General features: G+C 47.0%; 1 protein-coding gene and 1 long non-coding RNA gene across 3 annotated transcripts in view; one reads left to right on the top strand and one right to left on the bottom strand.

Moving 5' to 3' along the window:
* Positions 1-168: 168 nt before the first annotated feature.
* On the bottom strand, positions 169-15,437 carry KIFC1 (kinesin family member C1). 2 transcript variants are annotated; one of them, XM_060615202.3, is made up of 11 exons: positions 15,325-15,437; positions 8,636-8,773; positions 8,408-8,507; positions 7,847-7,900; positions 7,686-7,736; positions 7,088-7,482; positions 4,600-5,379; positions 3,661-3,951; positions 3,487-3,560; positions 3,143-3,218; positions 169-280 (listed from the first exon to the last, which is right to left on the bottom strand). In XM_060615202.3, the coding sequence occupies exons 2-11, from the start codon at positions 8,660-8,662 to the stop codon at positions 236-238; spliced, it is 1,893 nt and encodes a 630-aa protein (XP_060471185.1). In that variant the 5' UTR covers positions 8,663-8,773; positions 15,325-15,437; the 3' UTR covers positions 169-235. The 2 variants fall into 2 exon arrangements, with proteins under 2 accessions (XP_060471185.1, XP_060471184.1); XM_060615201.3 differs by lacking the exon at positions 15,325-15,437 and adding an exon at positions 15,130-15,309.
* The window catches only part of LOC144616369 (uncharacterized), a 28,651-nt gene continuing 25,339 nt past the window's right edge, over positions 15,375-18,686 (top strand). Inside the window, exon 1 of the long non-coding RNA XR_013555581.1 lies at positions 15,375-15,462. This is a non-coding gene — a long non-coding RNA (uncharacterized LOC144616369). The remainder of the gene's footprint in view (positions 15,463-18,686) is intronic.

Genomic DNA, 18,686 nt, shown 5'->3' with positions numbered 1-18,686 from the left:
GCCCTTGCCCTGCAGAGCACAAATACTTGGCAGAGTGGACAGTTCCCATTTCTACAGATTTGGGCAATCGCTAATAAAACCTTTATTAAAAGACAAACAAAACAAAACAAAAAAAACTGTTCTTTATTTGATAGACCCAGGTCATACGGCACCCCTTCCCCCCACCCCCCAATAAAGCATCCCTCAGCTGCCCCATCCCCATCCCTAAACACACACACAGGATCTCGATCAGTCTTCATTTCCTGTTAGCCTGGGCCGTACCAATAACACACTGGTTCACCTGCGGACAGGGGGTTTAGACAAGATTAAAACGTTTTCAGAGTAGCCAAAAGTACAATTTTTCTCCAAGATCACCTCCCACTCCCAATATTAGGGCTGCCCTCAGAAAACACTGAAACCAAGGGCTCTGAAGGCAGGTACAGGCCTCAGTTATGGTTAGTTCTATGCCCATTGACCACACAAAGTCAAAGAGTAGGTGAAAAGGCTTGAGAAGGATGGAAGCCACACACAGGAGCAGAGAGAGATGGGAGTGTCCATTTCCAGCAATTTCGTGGCCCAGAGACCCCAAGCCCTAATAAGCTAGATAAAACATGAACAACACTCATTTAGGAATCAAGGCCCCTCAGAAAAATGATCCCAAGTCTAGGGCAGGATTTGTACAAAGTGAATCTAGAATAAAGACTACTTGGGTCCTGTCTAAAGGGCACAGGAGCCAACTTAAAGGAGCTCCCACTGGGCAAAGATGGAGCAATTTGAGCATCAGAAAGAATAATGACTACAAAGGATAGATATCAATACAAAAGCATCTGTAAAATGATACTCCCCCACCCCCCACAAAAACTCACTTGGTTACCTTTGGAAGTTGCCAAGATATCAACTTCTAATACTAGAAATTGATAAAGAATCTAGCATGTATCCTTCATTTCCTATATGTGCAGAATTTCAGAGTAACCAAATAATACATGGTAAAGGAAAGTACTTTCTAGAAGAAATGTGACTACTACGTGTAGAATGGGAAAATTAAACTCCCTAATGAAATAGAAGATCTAGGTATGAACATTGATAAAATCACTAGGTGAAATCACTAGGTCAACAGGGTATTTTCAAATGGATAGATCAAGTTGATAACACCCAAATCCAATGATTGGTTTTTAATTTGTTAAAAGTAGAACAATTAGATATTTAGGTGCCTCCTGCCTCAACAAAAAGTGTATTGCACCATTTAAGTTTTCTTGTCAGGAAATGTGAGACTGATTCAAATTTAATCAAAGCCCCTAAATCTACTAGATAACAAAAATTATGGAAGAAGGAAGCAACCAGCCAAAATCCAGATTTGGTATATTCTACCAGACAAATGACCCTATTTCTTCAACAAATAAGTATCACAAAAGGTCGTGAGATTCTTACAGATTAAAATAAATTTAAGAGACAATCCAACAAAAAGAAATGAGTGGTCCTTGCTTTGATCCCAATTAGAATAAACCTAATATATAAAAGACATTTGAGACAATCAGGTGAAATTTAACAATGTAAATTGGGTATTAGAGGATAGTAAAGAGTTTATGCTTTGGCTGTTAATGATGTTGACAGAACTTTAATCAAACTTGCAAGACAGCAAAGGAAATCCTGATCAAAGCAGAAGACCAGGGCAAGGTGCCAAAGGACCTGACTACTCCCATGGGAGCAACCAATGTCCACTGGGGTAAGCCCGAGTAGAGCAGAAGGGCACGCCTGACCAGAGATCCTGAATAAAGCCAGAACCCTCAGGAAGGGAATAGCCAGAGAAAAAACTACCCTCCAGAGACCAACAGTATGGAGACCTTCTGACTTAACTCTAGTGCAGGGAGCATAAATCTCCTAGAGAATTCATGGCACGGCCCTCCTTCCACCTAATGTTTAAGTGTGTTTTGGGGCCTGAATTCACACTATTTGGAATGGTCTGAAAAAAATGTCTATTTTGGTCCAGAAAATCCCATTTCCAGGAATCTCTCCCTAGATAGATATAACTGGGGTGCCTAGGTGGCTCAGTCAGTTAGGTGTCTGACTCTTGATTTCAGCTCAGGTCATGATCTCACAGTTCATTGGTTCAAGCCTGGGGTCGGGCTCTGCGTAATAGTGAGGAGCTTGCTTGGGATTCTTTCTCTCCCTCTCTCTTTGCCTCTCCCCTGTTCATGCTTTCTCTCTCAAAATAAATAAATAAACATTAAAAAAAAAAAAAAGATAGTCAGGAGCACCTGGTGGCTCAGTCAGTTAAGCGTTTGACTTCGGCTCTAGTCATGATCTCACTGTTTGTGGGTTTGAACCCCGCATCAGGCTCTGTGCTGACAGCGCAGAGCCTGGAGCCTGCTTCAGATTCTATGTCTCCCTCTCTCTCTGCCCCTCCCCTGCTCATGTTCTCTCTCTCTCTCTCTCTCTCTCTCTCAAAAATAAACATTAAAAAAAAAAAAAAAAAGATGGTCAGGTATAACTAAATAAATATAAGATGACATATGTACAAGGTTAGTCAACATGGCCTTGTTTGTAATAGAAATAAAGTGGAAACAATCCAAGTGTCCAGTAGAGGGAACTGGTGGATAAACTTTGGTGCAGCCACACAACGGAGTCCTAGGCAGACATAAAAATAATGGAATGATCTCTGTGTACTAGTGGGGACTAATCTTGGGGCTGTCTTGATAAGCAAAACAAAGTACAGAACTATATACATATATATATACACACACACACACATATAGATACATATATATATACACACATATGTATATGAGAGAGATCTTTTATATAAAAAAGAATAAGCACATTCATATTGCCTATATTTGCAAAAAGAAACACTGAAAAGATAAGTAAAATGATAAATGAGAAAAATGATAGGGCAGGTAGGGAGAAAGGGGTGGTGGTAAAACTTCATTTGTTGTATATAGCTTTTATATAGTTTTGACCTTTTAACTACCTATTTTTAAAAATTAAAGAACCCAAAAGCCAATAGTTAAAAATGAATCTAGAGAGGTAGTGCCCTGGATGCCTGACAAATACAAATCCTTTCCAGATGAATGTGCCCTTGGCCTAAAGGACTGAAGGGTCAGAATGGAGAAGCCTACAACCACCCAGGGGTCCTGACAGGGCCTGGGCTTGGTGGTAACTGCACCTTGGAGGCAAAGCGTAGGGAGTTGAGGGACTCGGACACGTTCTCTTCCAGGGGGGAAATGTTCACAAACATGAGCCTGTGGAGAGAAGAGAGGGGGCCAAACCCCAGCATCAGTGGCTGAGTAGAGCCTGGACCAGGTTTCCATTTTCCTACCCCTGACCCCAGCATCACAGTCTCTACCCAATGCCCCCTCCTTTCTAAATCTTATTTATTTAGGTAATCTCTACACCCAACATGGGGCTCAAACTCACGACCCCAAGATCAAGAGTCACATGCTCCTCTGACTGATCCAGCCAGGCACCCCTCCACCCAACCTCTTCTATCCGTCTGTCCCTTTCACTCACATCTTAGCGCTGCCACCCAGAGAGTTCTGCAACAGGTAGGTGAGCTTGCTGTTCCGGTAAGGCACATGGGACTCCTTGAGGGTTGAGGGGGATAGGTGATTAGGATAGGACAGGGTTCAGCATGACCAGCCCCAAACCATCCCAGGTCCCATCTGCCAACATCCCCATGCCCACCTTGTTGCTCAAGGCCATGATGACCAGCCCCAGGGTAGACAAGCTGCTGTTAATGGCTTGGGTTTCCCGAAGGCGTTCCCGCTCCCCAGGGCCAAGGGTTAAGCCAGGGTCTAGCCGCTCACTCCCAGCCAGGTCCACAAGGCTGAGGGGGGCCCCACATTGCAGGCCTCGCCCAGCGTGCTCCCCAGAGATCTGCAGCTGGAACACACTGTGACTGCGTGATGATCGCTCATTCTGGGCTGTGCGGGCCACAGCCCGGTTCTGGTGGGCCAGATGGAGCAGGGCCTCCACCTGGGGATGGGGAACAGCAAGGGGCAAAAGCAGGCAGGGAGTCAACGCATAGCTATATCAGTAGCAATGATCAAGAGTCAGCACCTGCCCTCTTGAAGCTTCCTTTCCAGCCAGTGAAGAGACAAAATAAATAAAACGCACAGAATAGCTGAGATACTAAGGAGCAAAATAAAACAGAATAAGGAGTATGTGAAAGTAGGGTGGGAGTTGCAATTTTAGACACAACGGCCAGGAACAGCTTCAGTACTTTAAACTCCTAAGGCAGCGAGGGAGCAAACCACTCTGGGAGAGGAACATTCAGGCAAAGGCCCTGCTACAAGAACGTGACTAGCAGGCTAAAGAACAGCCAGGAGGCCAGCATGGCCAGAGTGAACTGGGCAAGAGGAGTAGTAGGAGCTGAGGCCTGAGATGCAGTGGGCCGGGGCCGGAGAACACCCTGGCACACGCGTCACTCCACTCCCTAGTTCTGTACGACGGACAGATCTACCTTCCAGCCCGCCAGCCAATGCTGATGTGGCGACCCACCCGCACAACGTACCCTCCCCTCAGCCTTCGACTTTCTCCTGCTCCCTTCTGCATCGACCTGCATCTGATGCCACCCGATCCATTCCTCCCCGTTTTCCAGTCCCAGGACCCATCAGTCCTTACCTCTTTCTCACAGGAGACAGGAACATATCGGGCATTGGTGACGGTAAGCTCCTCGCTTCCTGGCCCTGCCCGGCGAATCTCACACTCGCCGCCCTGGCCCTTCCGGGTCCCGGTGGCCAGCAGGTCTCGGACAGTCTCATTATAGATCTCTACATAGCTTGCCACAAAGCTGTAGGTCCAGCCCTGGCTGCCCAGCTCCTGGGCCACGGAGAAGAGATGCCGCAGGGCCCGAGGGATCAGCCCCTCCACCTGGGGGTCTCCCCCAGGCCCACCCTCCATCGTGAAGGTCTTGCCACTGCCTGTCTGGCCGTAGGCAAAGATGCATACTGGGTAGCCATCCAGGGCTGACTGGACAAGCATGGCAATCTCCTCAAACACTTCGTCCTGTCCACTCCCTGGTGGGAAGACCCGGTCAAAGGAGAAGTCATGGCGGGTGGGGGGGGCTGGCGCCCCACTCAGGGTCCCACGACGCTCGTCAGATCGGGAGAGGCTGAGGCGGGTTGGAGGATCAGAGGGCCCACCAGGGCCAGAGGGAAACAGGAGGAAACCAGGGGGTGGGGTGGGCTCCCCTGGAAGGACAGGGCGGACCCGGCAGAACACACGGATATTGCCTTTGAGTTCCTGTAGCTGGTTGTGTAATCGCCGGCGCTCCATCTCTAGCCCATGGAGACGTTCTCCTTGCTCCACTAGTAAGGCCGCCTGGGTTGTAGCCTCCTGGCGCAGAGACGCCACCTCTGCTTGGCTGCCTGACAGAGCTGCTTCTGACGCCTGTAGCCTCCTCTGTCCAGAACGGAACGGACACAGAGGGTGAGACACAACGAGGAATAAGGACAAGTCATGATGAGGTGGGGGATGGAGGTAGGGTGGTCCCTGTTCCCAAGGACTTCAGTCTGGTAAAGAAAGAGGGAAGAAAATAGGAATCATGGTAATAGAATAGGGAGTGCTGTGGGAAGAGCCAGAAGGGGCATAAGGACAATGACATCTAAGCTGACACCCAAAAATACAGGAGTAAACCCAGGAAAAGATGGAGAACAGAAAGAACATTCTGCAGCGAGGGAAGTATATATGCAAAATGGCCTGAAGAGAAGATTGAGGCATCGGAGAAACCGCAAGGAATTCAATCTAGTTGGTGCTCACCAAGGAGTCAAATGGACATGAGAAGAGGAAGAGAGAATGCCATGGAGATTTGGTTTTATTTTTTTATTAAAAAAATTTTTTTTTAATGTTTATTTATGTTTGAGAGAGAGAGACAGGCAGAGTGTGAGAGAGGGAGGGGCAGAGAGAGGGAGAAACAGAACTTGAAGCAGGCTCCAGGCTCTGAGCTGTCAGCACAGAACCCAATGCGGGGCTTGAACTCACGAACCGTGAGATTATGACCTGAGCCAAAGTCGGACGCTTAACTGACTGAGCCACCCAGGTGCCCTGGAGATTTGGTTTTAAATGTTTATTTATTTTGGGGACACCTGGCTGGCTCAGTCAGTTAAGCGTCCAACTTTGTCTCAAGTCGTGATCTCGCGGTCCGTGGGGTTGAGCCCCGTGTCAGGCTCTGTGCTGACCTCTCAGAGCCTGAAGCCTGCTTTGGGTTCTGTGTCTCCCTCTCTCTCTGCCCCTCCCCAACTCACACTGTGTGTGTGTGTGTGTGTGTGTGTGTGTGTGTGTCTCAAAAATAAACATAAAAAGAAACTTTTTTAAATGTTTATTTTTGAGAGAGAGGAAGAGAGAGAAGCAGAGAGAGAGGGACAAAGGATCTGAAGCAGGCTCTGCGCTGACAGCAGAAAGCCTGATGCAGGGCTCGAACTCACGAACTGTGAGATCATGTCCTGAGCTGAAGTTGGGCACTCAACTGACTGGGCTACCCAAGCACCCTGACTTTTTTAAAAAAAAAATTTTTTAAGTTTATTTATTTTTGAGAGAGACAGGGACAGCAGAGTTGGGGGAGGGGCAGAGAGAGAGGGAGAGAGGGAGAATCCCAAGCAGGCTTAGTGCTGTCGGGGCTTGAACTCCCAAAACTGTGAGATCATGACCTGAGCTGAAACCAAAAGTCGGACACTTAACCGACTCAGCCACCCAGGCACCCCACGATTATTATTATTATTTTAAGTAGGCTTCATGCCCAGCACAGCCCAACGCAGGGCTTGAACTCACGACCCAGAGATCAAGACCTGAGCCGAGATCAAGAGTCAGATGCCTAACCGACTGAGCCACCCAGGCACCCCTGACATGGAGACTTTTGATCAGGAAAGAAAGAGAGAAAGACAGAGGGGGAGACAGAGGATGAAGGGAGACACAGATCCAGGTGGGAGCTATGAAAGCAAGAAGGACAGGGAGAAGCAGGGCAGAAATAAGACACAGTCAGGGGTGGGCTGGGGTGGAGGTTAGAGGACAGACGTGTACTGCCAAAGAAAGGCAGGCAGGGACCCTAAGCCCAAAGAGACTTCAGGGTAACCCAGAAAGAAGGGTTAGCATTTGGTGAGAAGGTGGTCCTTACCTCCTGCTCCTCCAGCCGGGCGGCCAGTCCCCTTCGCTCCTCCTGCAACCCCAACTGTTCTTTCTGGAGCTCTTGCACCAAGCCCTGCTGTGTGCCCAGCTGCTCTTCTAGCTCCAGGACACGGGCCCTTAGGTTCCCCAATTCCTGTTGGCCCTGCTCGGCCTGGGCCTGCACCCTGGCCAACTCCCCTTCCAGTGTCCTGCATTCTGCCCCCAGGGACTTGGCCTGTTGTTGGGCCTCCCGGAGCTGGTCCTGTAGCTGTTGGTTCTCCTGGTCCAATGTCTGAGTCCTCTCACGACAGCATTTCAGCTCTGCATTTAGGTCACATAACTGACCCTTTAAGTCCCAGGCCGGACGTTTGGTGGGTTTCCTCCCTCCCAGCACGGGAGCAGCCGCTAACATGGCACAGAAAGGGCAGGGTCAGGGAGGCCTTGGCTTTCTGCCTCTCCTCCCTCCTAGGCTTTAAGGCCTCCACACATCCTGCTATATCTCTTTTCCCTCCAGACAGGGAGGAGACCAGATGGATGTTTTGGGGTACTCATCATCTCCTCTCTTCCCTGTCCCAGCCCCTCACCTAGTGGTTATGTTTGTCACCTACCTCCAGGCTTCTGGGCAGGAGCAGCAGGGCCTGGTTTCTGATTCTTCAGCACTAGAGAATTGGGGAGTTAACATACGGAATCAGCACGGGGGTCCTTTACACACCCTCCCTTTACACACACCCCAAATCTCTTCTCAGCCCCAGCTCTGAAGCACTACTACCTGTGGCAACAGCTGTGGAACATCGGGGTCCCGTCTTCTTGGGAACTTTTGGAGCTGTCAGGAGATGGGGGAGAGGAAAAAGAACAACCAGTCTCAGGATGGTGTGAACTCTGGCTGGGCCAGGGGCAGAGGAGTTGCGTTTTCTGAGGATTAGAAATAAGACAGCTTCCCTCTTCCCTGAAGTGTGGCCAGCTTCTAAAGGTATCCTTCCCAGGACCAGGAATTACACAATACCCCAAGAAAAAGTTGGACCAAGATAAGCAAAAAAAGAACACGGGGCAGAACCACATGTCAAGTATGCTACCATTTATGTAAAAAATATTGGAGACATGTCCATGATAGAACACCCCTGGAAGGACATACAGTTGCTCCTGGGGAAGGGACCTGGTGGCTGGGGGACAGAGGTAGGAGGGAGACTTTTCACTGTATAATGACTTCTGTGCCTTTGGAATTTTGAAACAAGTGAAACATATTACCTATTCAAAATATGCTAAAATTGAAAGAAATCTGAAGAGCACTGGACTTCCATTCCCTTGGTTTCTGTTCACCCCTAGAGCCCACCTGTGGTCTGGCCTTGTGTCTGTGCCACTGTGGTGAGGGCTGGTGCTCTGGGGCGGGATGTGGCAATTTTGGTCACTGTGTCCAGGCCTCGTGTCCTTTTCTGGAGAAAGACAAGAATGGGGTCCATTTACTCTCCCTGATTGAGTTAGACACGCACACTCTCTGTCCCTCTCTCTCACACACACATACACGTACATGTACATGTAAAGCTTTCCAAACCCAGCTTACCTTCTCAGGCTCCAAGGCATCCTCCATCTGGTCAGGCCCCCTCTTAAACCTGGTTCCCGGAAGAGGCAGCCGAGAAGGAGCCTTGACCGGGGGTCTTTTTAGCTGTATGTTCCCCCTCACTTCCAACAAGGGGGACCTCTGTTGGGAAAAGAGAGAAGCTTTAGACAACTCCCTGGAGCCCAAATGTCCCAAGAACTCCCCTTCTTGGCCCCCCCACCCAAACTCTTAACCACCAACAAGCACTGAGTACCTCTTGGGCACAAACTGGGGCCCACAGATTATGTGCCAGCCAAAAGGCAAAGAGAGAAGTGGGACATAATGCAAAAGTGGGAGAAATCTCTAAGGGAAAAGCTGGACAGACGACGCTAAACTTCAGCTAACTTTAAGGGTAGTTACTTAAATAAGCAGAAAGAAATGGACATTGTTTTCAGAAGGCAAAACCTCAAACACGCACATGATACGGCTGGGAGACCACCGGGCTCTTTGAGCTAGAATGGAGAATCATAAGGGAGAGAGTGGAAGAAAGATAAGGCTGAAGACTAGATGGGAGGAGCAGGTAACATTTTAGAAATTGTTTTAAATACTTCATCTGTATCAGCTTCTTAATCCTTACAGCAGCCCACTGAGAAGTGCTATTATTAGCCTCATTTTGCAGATGAGAGAAGGAAGGCACTGAGAGGGAAAATAGCTTGTCTAAGGTCATCAGCCAGTGAAGGGCAGAGCCAGGGTTAGAATCTACACAGTCTGGTTCCGGAGGCCATGTTTTTAACTGCTAGGGCTGTGATGCCAGGCCTAGGGAAGAGTTTCGTCTTTAGCCTTGCATATGTGGAGAACCAGATACAGCTTCTGATTGGGCATGTGAAAAATATACAAAAGAGTCTATTTATAAAAAATAATGAGGTTGACTTGCATGGAGAAGACTCAGAAGTCGCATGACCCAGTTTGGAGACCACCAGAGTCAGGTAAAAGGTGGGGACGGTGGGAAAGAAAGAGAGTGCCTCTCCAAAGCATCTCAATTCAGTGTCTGGGGATTATGTCCACTCCATGGCTACTCCTGTCTAGGGTGACCAACCATTCTGGTTTGCCCAGGACTAAAGGGTTTCTGAGGACACAGAACATTTCTGTGCTAAACACAGGTCCTTCCTATGCAAACCCTACTCCTACCCCACGATCAGGAGAACGCCACGTATACAGAACAACTTCTGATCTTCATGAGAGTTAACTTTTATTTACTATTATTTTATTTTATTATTTCATTTAATTTCATCTCATCTCATTTCATTTCATTTTTGAGAGCAAGAGACTGAGCGTGAGTGGGGGAAGGAGCAGAGAGAGAGGGAGATACAGAATCTGAATCAGGCTCCAGGCTCTGAGCTGTCAGCACAGGGTCCACGCGGGGCTTGAACCCACAAACCGTGAGATCATGACCTGAGCCAAAGTCGGACACCTAACCGACAGAGCCACCCAGCCACCCCAGAAGAGTTAACTTTTACTTCCAAGGCGTCTTCTCTGTCTTTCAGCTTACTTCATTCACTCGATATTTACCTAGTGCCTGTTATGTGCCAGGAAATGATCTGGGTTTGGGAGTAACCAAACCACCAGATGTGGTCCCTGCCCTCAAAATGCTCATAGAAAATGGTGAAGAGAAACATTTAAAGAGAGCATTAAAACTTTACTGAGTGCTATCATAAAAAGTGCCCAGGGGAGGGGATGGGCATATAGTTCAGATGGGGAGAGTGTCAGAGAACACTTCTAAAAACTCTTTTTAGGCAAAAACCTTGAGGATGAGTTGGCCTGATGGCTTGGGCCAAGGACGAGCATCCTAGGCAGAAAGCAAGGAAGGGGGTGCACACAAGGAATGTCAGGTTATTGTGTTCAGCTGACACATGGAGTGTGCACAGAAAGTGGGGAGGTGAAGGCAAGGATTATGGCAGTTGGCATGCCATGATAAGGACGACAAGTGTTTACTGAAGGCAAGAGGGACCCTGATGATTTTTAATCGGGAAACTAATATGACTAGATTTGTACCAGAAAAGCAAGTGAAGCAATGTGAAGAATGAATGGAAGCAGAAGATGAGGGCTATGACAGGCAGAGAGAATGCATCACTCCTTTCGTCCTTCATTCAACAAGGATTTGTGGCACTCAGATTTTTTGCAAGACTGCTCTGTACCAGACGTTGTTTTAGAAGCTGGGGTAAGAGTAATGGACAAAATCCCTGCCCTCCCAGAGCTTACTTTCTAGGGCAGCCTTTCCAAACTGGAGTACAAGATAATTAAGCTCTAAAAAAACAATCCACTTTCTTAACTCTCCCAAGGAAATACACATCTCTCAGTATTCCGGATGCAACAGAGAGAAGTTAATCATTAGATGTAAAGAATGCACTGGGGCAAGAGCTTAATTTTCATAGAAGTCAGTCGAGAAGCGCTGTTTTAGGAGATTAAGGGCTAAAAAGAAATGCATCTGAGAGAGGCCACCCTCTTTTGGGTTCCCCCTCTCTCATGGAAGGTTCTCCTCATTTCTCCAAACTTGAATGGTGGTCTTTCTGTTCTCAGTGGGAATGAAAAGGAGGGGCTGGCTTACTGGAAACCAAGTATTGACCTAACTAGGAGCTGGCTTGGCAGTGAGGGAGATGGGGGAAACCGGGACACCAAGATGCCTGTCATGGTTCCAACAACCAAGAGAACAAGAGGAAGGGCTGGTTTTCTTTTGTCTTTTAATTAAGCTTTTCATTTAAAAATCATTGCAGATGGTGGCTCAGGTGGTTGAACATCCAACTCTTGATTTCTACTCAGGTCCTGATCTCGGCGTTCATGAGACTGAGTCCCACATAGGGCTCTGCGCTGACAGCACGAAGCCTGCTTGGGATTCTCTCTCTCCCTCTCTCTCTGCCCTCCCCACTTGCACTCTGTCCCTCTCTCAAAACAAATAAACATTAACAAAAAAAATCACTGCAGATTCACATAAAGTTGTAAGAAACATCACGGAGAATGTGATATATTCAAGGATGTTCACAGAGCCAGCCAGGTGCACCTCAATACATTTTTAAAGGAATGAAATTTGATGTCTACCAGCAGGGGAATACTTAAATAAACTGATATATCCAAACCATTGGCTTCTATACAAATAAAAAGCCCCCACCCCAAAAAAAGGAGGTGTCATTTTTTGTTCTGTTGCCTACAGAAATGTACGTATACAAAGAATGTTTTTTAATCAATTTAGATTAATCAAATGTATTTTTTTTATCTTTTTTTTTAAGTTTATTTTTCTCAGAGAGTGTGCACAAGAACAGGGAGGGGCAGAGAGAGAGAGAGGGAGAGAGAGAATTCCAAGCAGGCTCTGCACAGTCAGCGCAGAGCCTGATGCAGGGCTCAATCCCACCCATTGTGAGATCATGACCTGAGCCAAAATCAAGAGTCGGATGCCCAACCAACGGAGCCACCCAGATGCCCCCAAATGTAGTGTTAAAACCAAAGTTTTCTTTAAGTATTCCAAGGCTACACACTGAATTTTGTTATAACCAATGCCCTTTGTTCTCTCTACACTGCCACAATGGATCTACTAAAGACCTAACTCCCCGGAATTTGTGTGGGCTCTGAAAAATGTATTCAAAGGTTTATTTATTAAGGAAAACTCTAAAGAGTTTAGTGTTTATTTTTCTTCCATCTATAATATAAAGCCAGGCACAATGACTCCCAACTTTCCACAATGAGAAGCATAAGAGAAATGTTTCCCCTCAACGTGCACATCAGATCCTACTCTCCTCATCTACTAAGTAAGAGCCCTACCAATCCTTCCTTTTCTCCTCTACACCATCGGCTTTTCACTCCACTGGATCATTCCTACCTGCTACAACACATGCTATTGTTGTAAAGAGTTTCTTGACTCTACTTTCCCTGCTAGTATTTTCTTTGTTGCCCTTTGCAGCAAAACTCAAAAGTGCTATCTACGTAGCATTCACTATGTCCAGATTCTCTCCTAAACCCATCCCAATCAGGCCTTCACTCTCCCCATTTCACCAGAACCATTCTCCTCAAGGTCACAAGGTCACTCTCCTCATGTTGCTAAGTCAACTCTGCATCTTCCCTTTCCTTGACCCATCAGCAGCATTTGATACAACTACTCACTCCCTCTTCCTTAATACACTTCCTTCATTTAGCTTCCAGGAGACCATCCTCTCTTGGGTTCCCCATCTCTCATGGAATGTTCTCCTCATCTCTACAAACTTTAATGGTGGTCTTTCTATTCTCTATCCACATTCCAGTCCACTCTCACGGCTTTAAATACCATCCATATACTGACCACTCCTAGATTTATATCTCCAGCCCAGACCTTGCTCCTGAACTTCTATGCAACTGTCTCCTCAATGTGTCCACTTGAAGTCTAATAAATATGCCAAACTTACATCCAAACTCACCTCCTAACATCCAAACCCCCTTCAAACTCACTCCTCTTACAGCTTTGTCCACCTTAGTCAATATAATTACATCTTCCAGTTGTTCAAGCCAAAAAACCCCAAGGCCTCCCATTTTATTACATTCCATATCTAATGCCAGCAAAGGATGACAAAATCTGACCATGTGTTACTCTTTCCACTGCTACTACCCTGATCCATGTCACCATTATCTCTCAGGTTATCACTTGCCACTGGTTATCAACTGGGGGTGATTTTACTCCCGACAGGACATTTGGCAACGTCTGGAGACAATTTGTCATTGATTAGGTGGGAGCTGCTACCAACATCTAGTAGGTAGAGGCCAGGAACACTGAGAACATCAGACGATGTACAGGACAGCCCCCCACAGTAAAAATGTCAGTAGTACAGAAGTTGAGAAAAGCTGCTGTATTCCTCACAGTTCTCCTTGTTTCTATCCTGACCCCCTACCTCTACGCTCAATGTGGCAGCCAGTGACCCTCTTAAAATGTAACACAGATCTTATCTCTGCTTAAAATCATCCAATGATTTCCCATCTCTCTCAGAGTAAAAGTCAAAGCCCTCACAATGGTTCCTACAAGAAGCAGTGGGGTCAACAATCCCACTCTCCATTATCTGACTTCCCTTCCAACAACTTGCCCCCTCGCTCACTCCATTTTAGCTTTGTTTTACAGTTCTTTAGGACTTGGCTCTAGTAGATTTCCTCGGCCTGGATTGCTCTTCCTTCAATATCCACTAGCCTTTGTCCCTCACTTCCTTCAAAGCCTTTATTCAAGGCTCACCTTCTTAATAATGGAGCTTACCAAGACCATTCTATTTAATACTCCATCCTGACAGTTGGCCTCCCCTCCTCCCTCTTAATCTGCTCAGATTTTTCCTTTTCTCCATTGAATTTAACACTTTTTTAAAAGTTTATCTTTGAGAGAGAGCGTGCACGTGCAAAAGTCGGGGAGAGGGGCAGAAAGAGAGAGAGAGAAAACCCCAAGCCCCACATGGGGCTTGATCCCACAAACCATGAGATCATGACCTGAGCCAAAATCAAGAGTCTGGATGCTTAACTGACTGAGTCATCCAGGTGCCCCCAGCACTTATCACTTTCTAAGAGAGTTATATAACTTATGACATATTTCCTGTCTCCCCATAAAATAACAGCTTTCCATAGAACAACATCTATAGAGATGACAGGGATTTGTCTTGTTTATTGCTGCATCCCAAGTATCTACAACTGGGCATGGTACATAATAGGTGCTCAGTAAATATTCTACGCATACATATGAGAAGGCTTCTACTATTTTTCGCTGTCACATCATACTGCTCTGCTCTTTAGTTGTCAGGACACAAAGAGTATCTCTTCAGGTTGAAACTTGACTCTGGAAAAATCTGAATGTGAAATACTAACAAACAGAGCATCCAGGGAGGAGCCTTTTTCTGGCACCAAAAGTCAGTACACTCTGGCTGTCACACATCTTTCTCCACTGGACAGGGGAGGCTGCAAATGGTTGTGGGGTGCAGTGGCACTGATAAGAGAAGAAACTAAGTCAACCAGCCTCAGGGGGCAGAGATCGCTGTAAAATCTGGGGAAGGAAAGAGAATGAGTCCTTCAGTTCAGATTACCCCATTCCCTCTATCCCCTTTCTACACTCCGAAGCGAAGGCAACCAGGAGAGGACAGGAAAGAACACCAGCAGGGATTTGGCCTCAGGCACCATTCCCCCAGAGGTAAACGGAATCTCAGGACTCTGCCTTCTCAATCACGGACTGCAATCGTCGGTACGAATGGAGAAGTGGGTACCAGTCAGACAATCCTGAGAATTCGAAACGGGAAATCCTGGAGACACGAAAGCGAGGAAAGGTGTTTTGAGACTCCCTGAAATTGGAGGAGGGCAGGCAGACGTACACTCAGACTTTCTGGGGCTGCTCCCTGCCTTCTCCCTCCCTCACCCCTTTCCAATGCGTGGGGACGCGCGGACCTTCGCCTTCCAAGCCGGCAGGACCAAGGCCGGCCGGGAGCCAAGGGCTCGTCAGCATCGGGGGCAGGAGATCCAAGGCGGCTCTTACTCACCTGCGGCTCCATGTCCAGCACCGTGCCGCACGTGCCAGGGGACCACAATAGAAGAGGACAGGGCGCCGGGACTCCTGGGACCCACGTTCTCTCGCCAGCTCGCGACACAAGGGACGCGCGCTCCGGAATCCAGCGATTACCAGCCTAGCGCCACACCCGCCACTTTTGAATTCCAACCGCCGCTACCCTTCTCACCTCCCTCCGCACTCAGGGGCCAATCGTCGCCGTCGCCACAGCCGAGGGCCAATCGCAGCGCCCTCCGCCTCCCGAGGCCACACCCCGCCAAGCCGGCACCTTGTCCTTCCTGCTTCGCAGGCCTGGGGAGGCCGCCTGGTTAGTCACGCTTCCGGCTCCACTTCCACCTCTCTTACCCACCCCTCCTCTAGCAGTAGTTCCTCTGGGCTTCCGGTCGGCCCGTAGCCGCAGGGCTTTAAGTCGGAAAATGCCTGGAACGCGCCGCTCGAACGTAGCTGGTGTGGGGGCAAACCGCTGGAGGGAAGGAATCACGCGTGCGCAAACGAGGACCCGTTTAGGGCGAGGGACGAGACGAGCTCCCCCTAGCGACTGCAGCAGGGAGCGCACTAGTTAACCCCTACTGGATAGTTGTGATTGCGGTTGGTTGCGCGGCGTTTTCGAGTGGGAGCTGGATCCCTCCCGCGAATGTGAGGGTGGCTGCATCTGCCCCTTCCCCAGTCATTTTTGTCATTTTTCACCAAGCTTAGGGACCGTGGGTGCAACTTGGCGCTCCATGGGAGCCCGACGGTGGGGATTCGAGGTTCAGAGTAGTTTTCTCTGCAGTCCCCCTCTTCACCCTACCTCCTCGGTACCTGGGCGCTAATACTGGAGCTGGCTTAGGAGCCTCGAACCCACAGAGGGCATACTGCTTACATTATGGAGTATTTTATGCTTTTCAGGCTGTCTGCACGTGCATTGTCTCTTAATCGCTAAATTCATTGAGCTCTTACTATGTGTCAACCGTTTTTGCATCTCTTATCTGCAAGCTGGACGAAGGAGACGAGGCTTAGGAAGGTTAAGTAACAAGTTCAAGGTCATACTGCTGACTAGGAGTGGATCTGGATTCCTTTAGCTTCAAAGTCCAAGCTATCCGTTACCTCACACTACCTCTAACAACCTTTGTGTCGAGAACAACCAAACCTTACCTGTGAGTAATTTGCAGAGTGATTCTACAGCGTGTATTCATCTGAGTTCCCAACGAACCTGGAGATAGGCAGGACAGGAAATTTGATGAGACTGAAAGGCACAGGGAAATCTGTCTTGGTGCATTTTGGGGAATCAAGAGAACTGGAACATAAGCCACCTATCTTCTAAGGCACTGTTTTAACTTGAATTCAACCTGCTTGTGGAGAGAGCAGACTGTGAGGAGACAAAATGTCTGAAAACCCTGTTGTCATCCCCCAATCTTTAACAGCCTAGGAAACCTACAAAAAGCGGGAGCTTGAAAAGAGAGAGGGGTGATGGAGGAAACAAGGAGACCAAGACTTTTTATTTTTTTAATGTTTATTTTTGAGAGAGAGTGCACAAGTGGGGGAGGGCCAGAGAGAGAAGGGGACAGAGGATCATGACCTGAGCCAAAGTCAGCCACTCAACTGACTGAGCCACCCAGGGGCCCCAAGGACACCAACATGTAATGGATGGGTAAAGAGGGAGAATTGAGAAGAAACATACAGCAAAAGGCATTTCTCAAAAATTAATGTTAGACTAGGAGAAATATGGACGCATACTTTAAAGGGGAAGCAGTTTATTCGTGTCAATTGATGCATAAAAACTACTCAAAACATTCAGCATCTGTTGATACAAAAGAACACCCCATAACCTGATGAAGGATATCTTCAAAAACCCTACAGCACACATCACAGTAATGATGCAACGTTGAAAGCATTTCTGCTAAGGTGAGAAACACCAGGGTGGCTCAATTAGTTAAGCATCAGCCTCCTTTTTCATCCAGCTCAAGTCATGATCTCACTGTTCCTGAGGTTGAGCCCACACGTCAGATCTCCACCTAGGATTCTCTCTCTCCCTCTCTCTCTGCACCCCCTTCAAAATAAATGAATAAACTTAAAAAAAATTACATTCAAAACAACACTTTACTCACAATGCCCATTTCTCTAGTGACTTTCAGAAATTACTTAGATATTGCACAGAAAAATATTTTTTCAATAAAAATATGCCATTTGGTTACATGAACACATACATATATAAGTCAAGCTGTACACTTTATTTATTCACTTTATGTTTGTTTCTTAAAAAAACTTTTTTTAACGTTTATTTTTGAGACAGAGAGAGACAGAGCATGAACAGGGGAGGGGCAGAGAGAGAGGGAGACACAGAATCTGAAACGGGCTCCAGGCTCTGAGCTGTCAGCACAGAGCCCGACACGGGGCTCGAACTCACGGACCGTGAGACCTGAGCCAAAGTCGGACGCTTAACCAACCAAGCCACCCAGGTGCCCCTATTCACTTTATGTTTGGTTGCAATAAAAATTTTATTTTTTTGTCTCAAAAGTTTTTATGAGTAATTGTTGTTGTTGTTGTTGTTGTTGTTTTTTAATTTACATGCAAGTTAGTTAGCATCTAGTGCAACAATGATTTCAGGAGTAGATTCCTTAATGTCCCTTACCCATTTAGCCCATCCCCCCTCCCACAACCCCTCCAGAAACCCTCTGTTTGTTCTCCATATTTAAGAGTCTCTTATATTTTATCCCCCTCCCTGTTTTTACATTATTTTTGCTTCCCTTCCCTTGTGTTAATCTGTGTCTTAAAATCCTCATATGAGTGAAATCATATATTTGTCTTTCTCTGACTGACTACTTTCACTTAGCATAATACCTTCTAGTTCCATCCATATAGCTGCAAATGGCAAGATTTCATTCTTTTTGATTGTCAAGTAATACTCCATTGTATAGATATACCACATCTTCTTTATCCATTTATCCCTCGATGGACATTTGGGCTCTCTCCATACATGGGCTATTGTTGATAGTGCTGAGATAAACATTGGGAAGCGTGTGCCCCTTCGAAACAGCATACCTATATCCCTTGGAGAAATGCCTAGTAGTGCAATTGCTGGGTCATAGGGTAGTTCTATTTTTAGTTTTTTGAGGAACCTCCAAAATGTTTTCCAGAGTAGCTGCACCAGTTTGCATTCCCACCAACAATGCAAAAGAGATCCTCTTTCTCTGCATCCTTGCCAACATCTGTTGTTGCCTGAGTTGTTAATGTTCGCCATTCTGACAGGTGTGAGGTGGTATCTCATTGTGGTTTTGATTTGTATTTCCTTGATGATGAGCGATGTTGAGCATTTTTTCATGTGTCAGTTGGCCATCTGGATGTCTTCTTTGGAGAAGTGTCTATTCATGTCTTTTGCCCATTTCTTCACAGAATTATTTTTTGGGTGTTGATAAGTTCTTTATAGATTTGGGATACTAACCCTTTATCTGATATTTCTTTGCAAGTATCTTCTCCCATTCTGTCGGTTGCCTTTTAGTTTTGCTGATTGTTTCCTTCGCTGTGCAGAAGCTTTTTATGTTGATGAGGTCC

This window comes from Panthera onca, chromosome B2, assembly GCF_046562875.1.
Source record: "Panthera onca isolate mPanOnc1 chromosome B2, mPanOnc1 haplotype 2, whole genome shotgun sequence".
Classification (NCBI taxonomy): Eukaryota; Metazoa; Chordata; class Mammalia; order Carnivora; family Felidae; genus Panthera; species Panthera onca.
The sequence above is the reverse complement of the archived record's forward strand: the minus strand, read 5'-3'. Positions and strand labels throughout refer to the sequence as shown.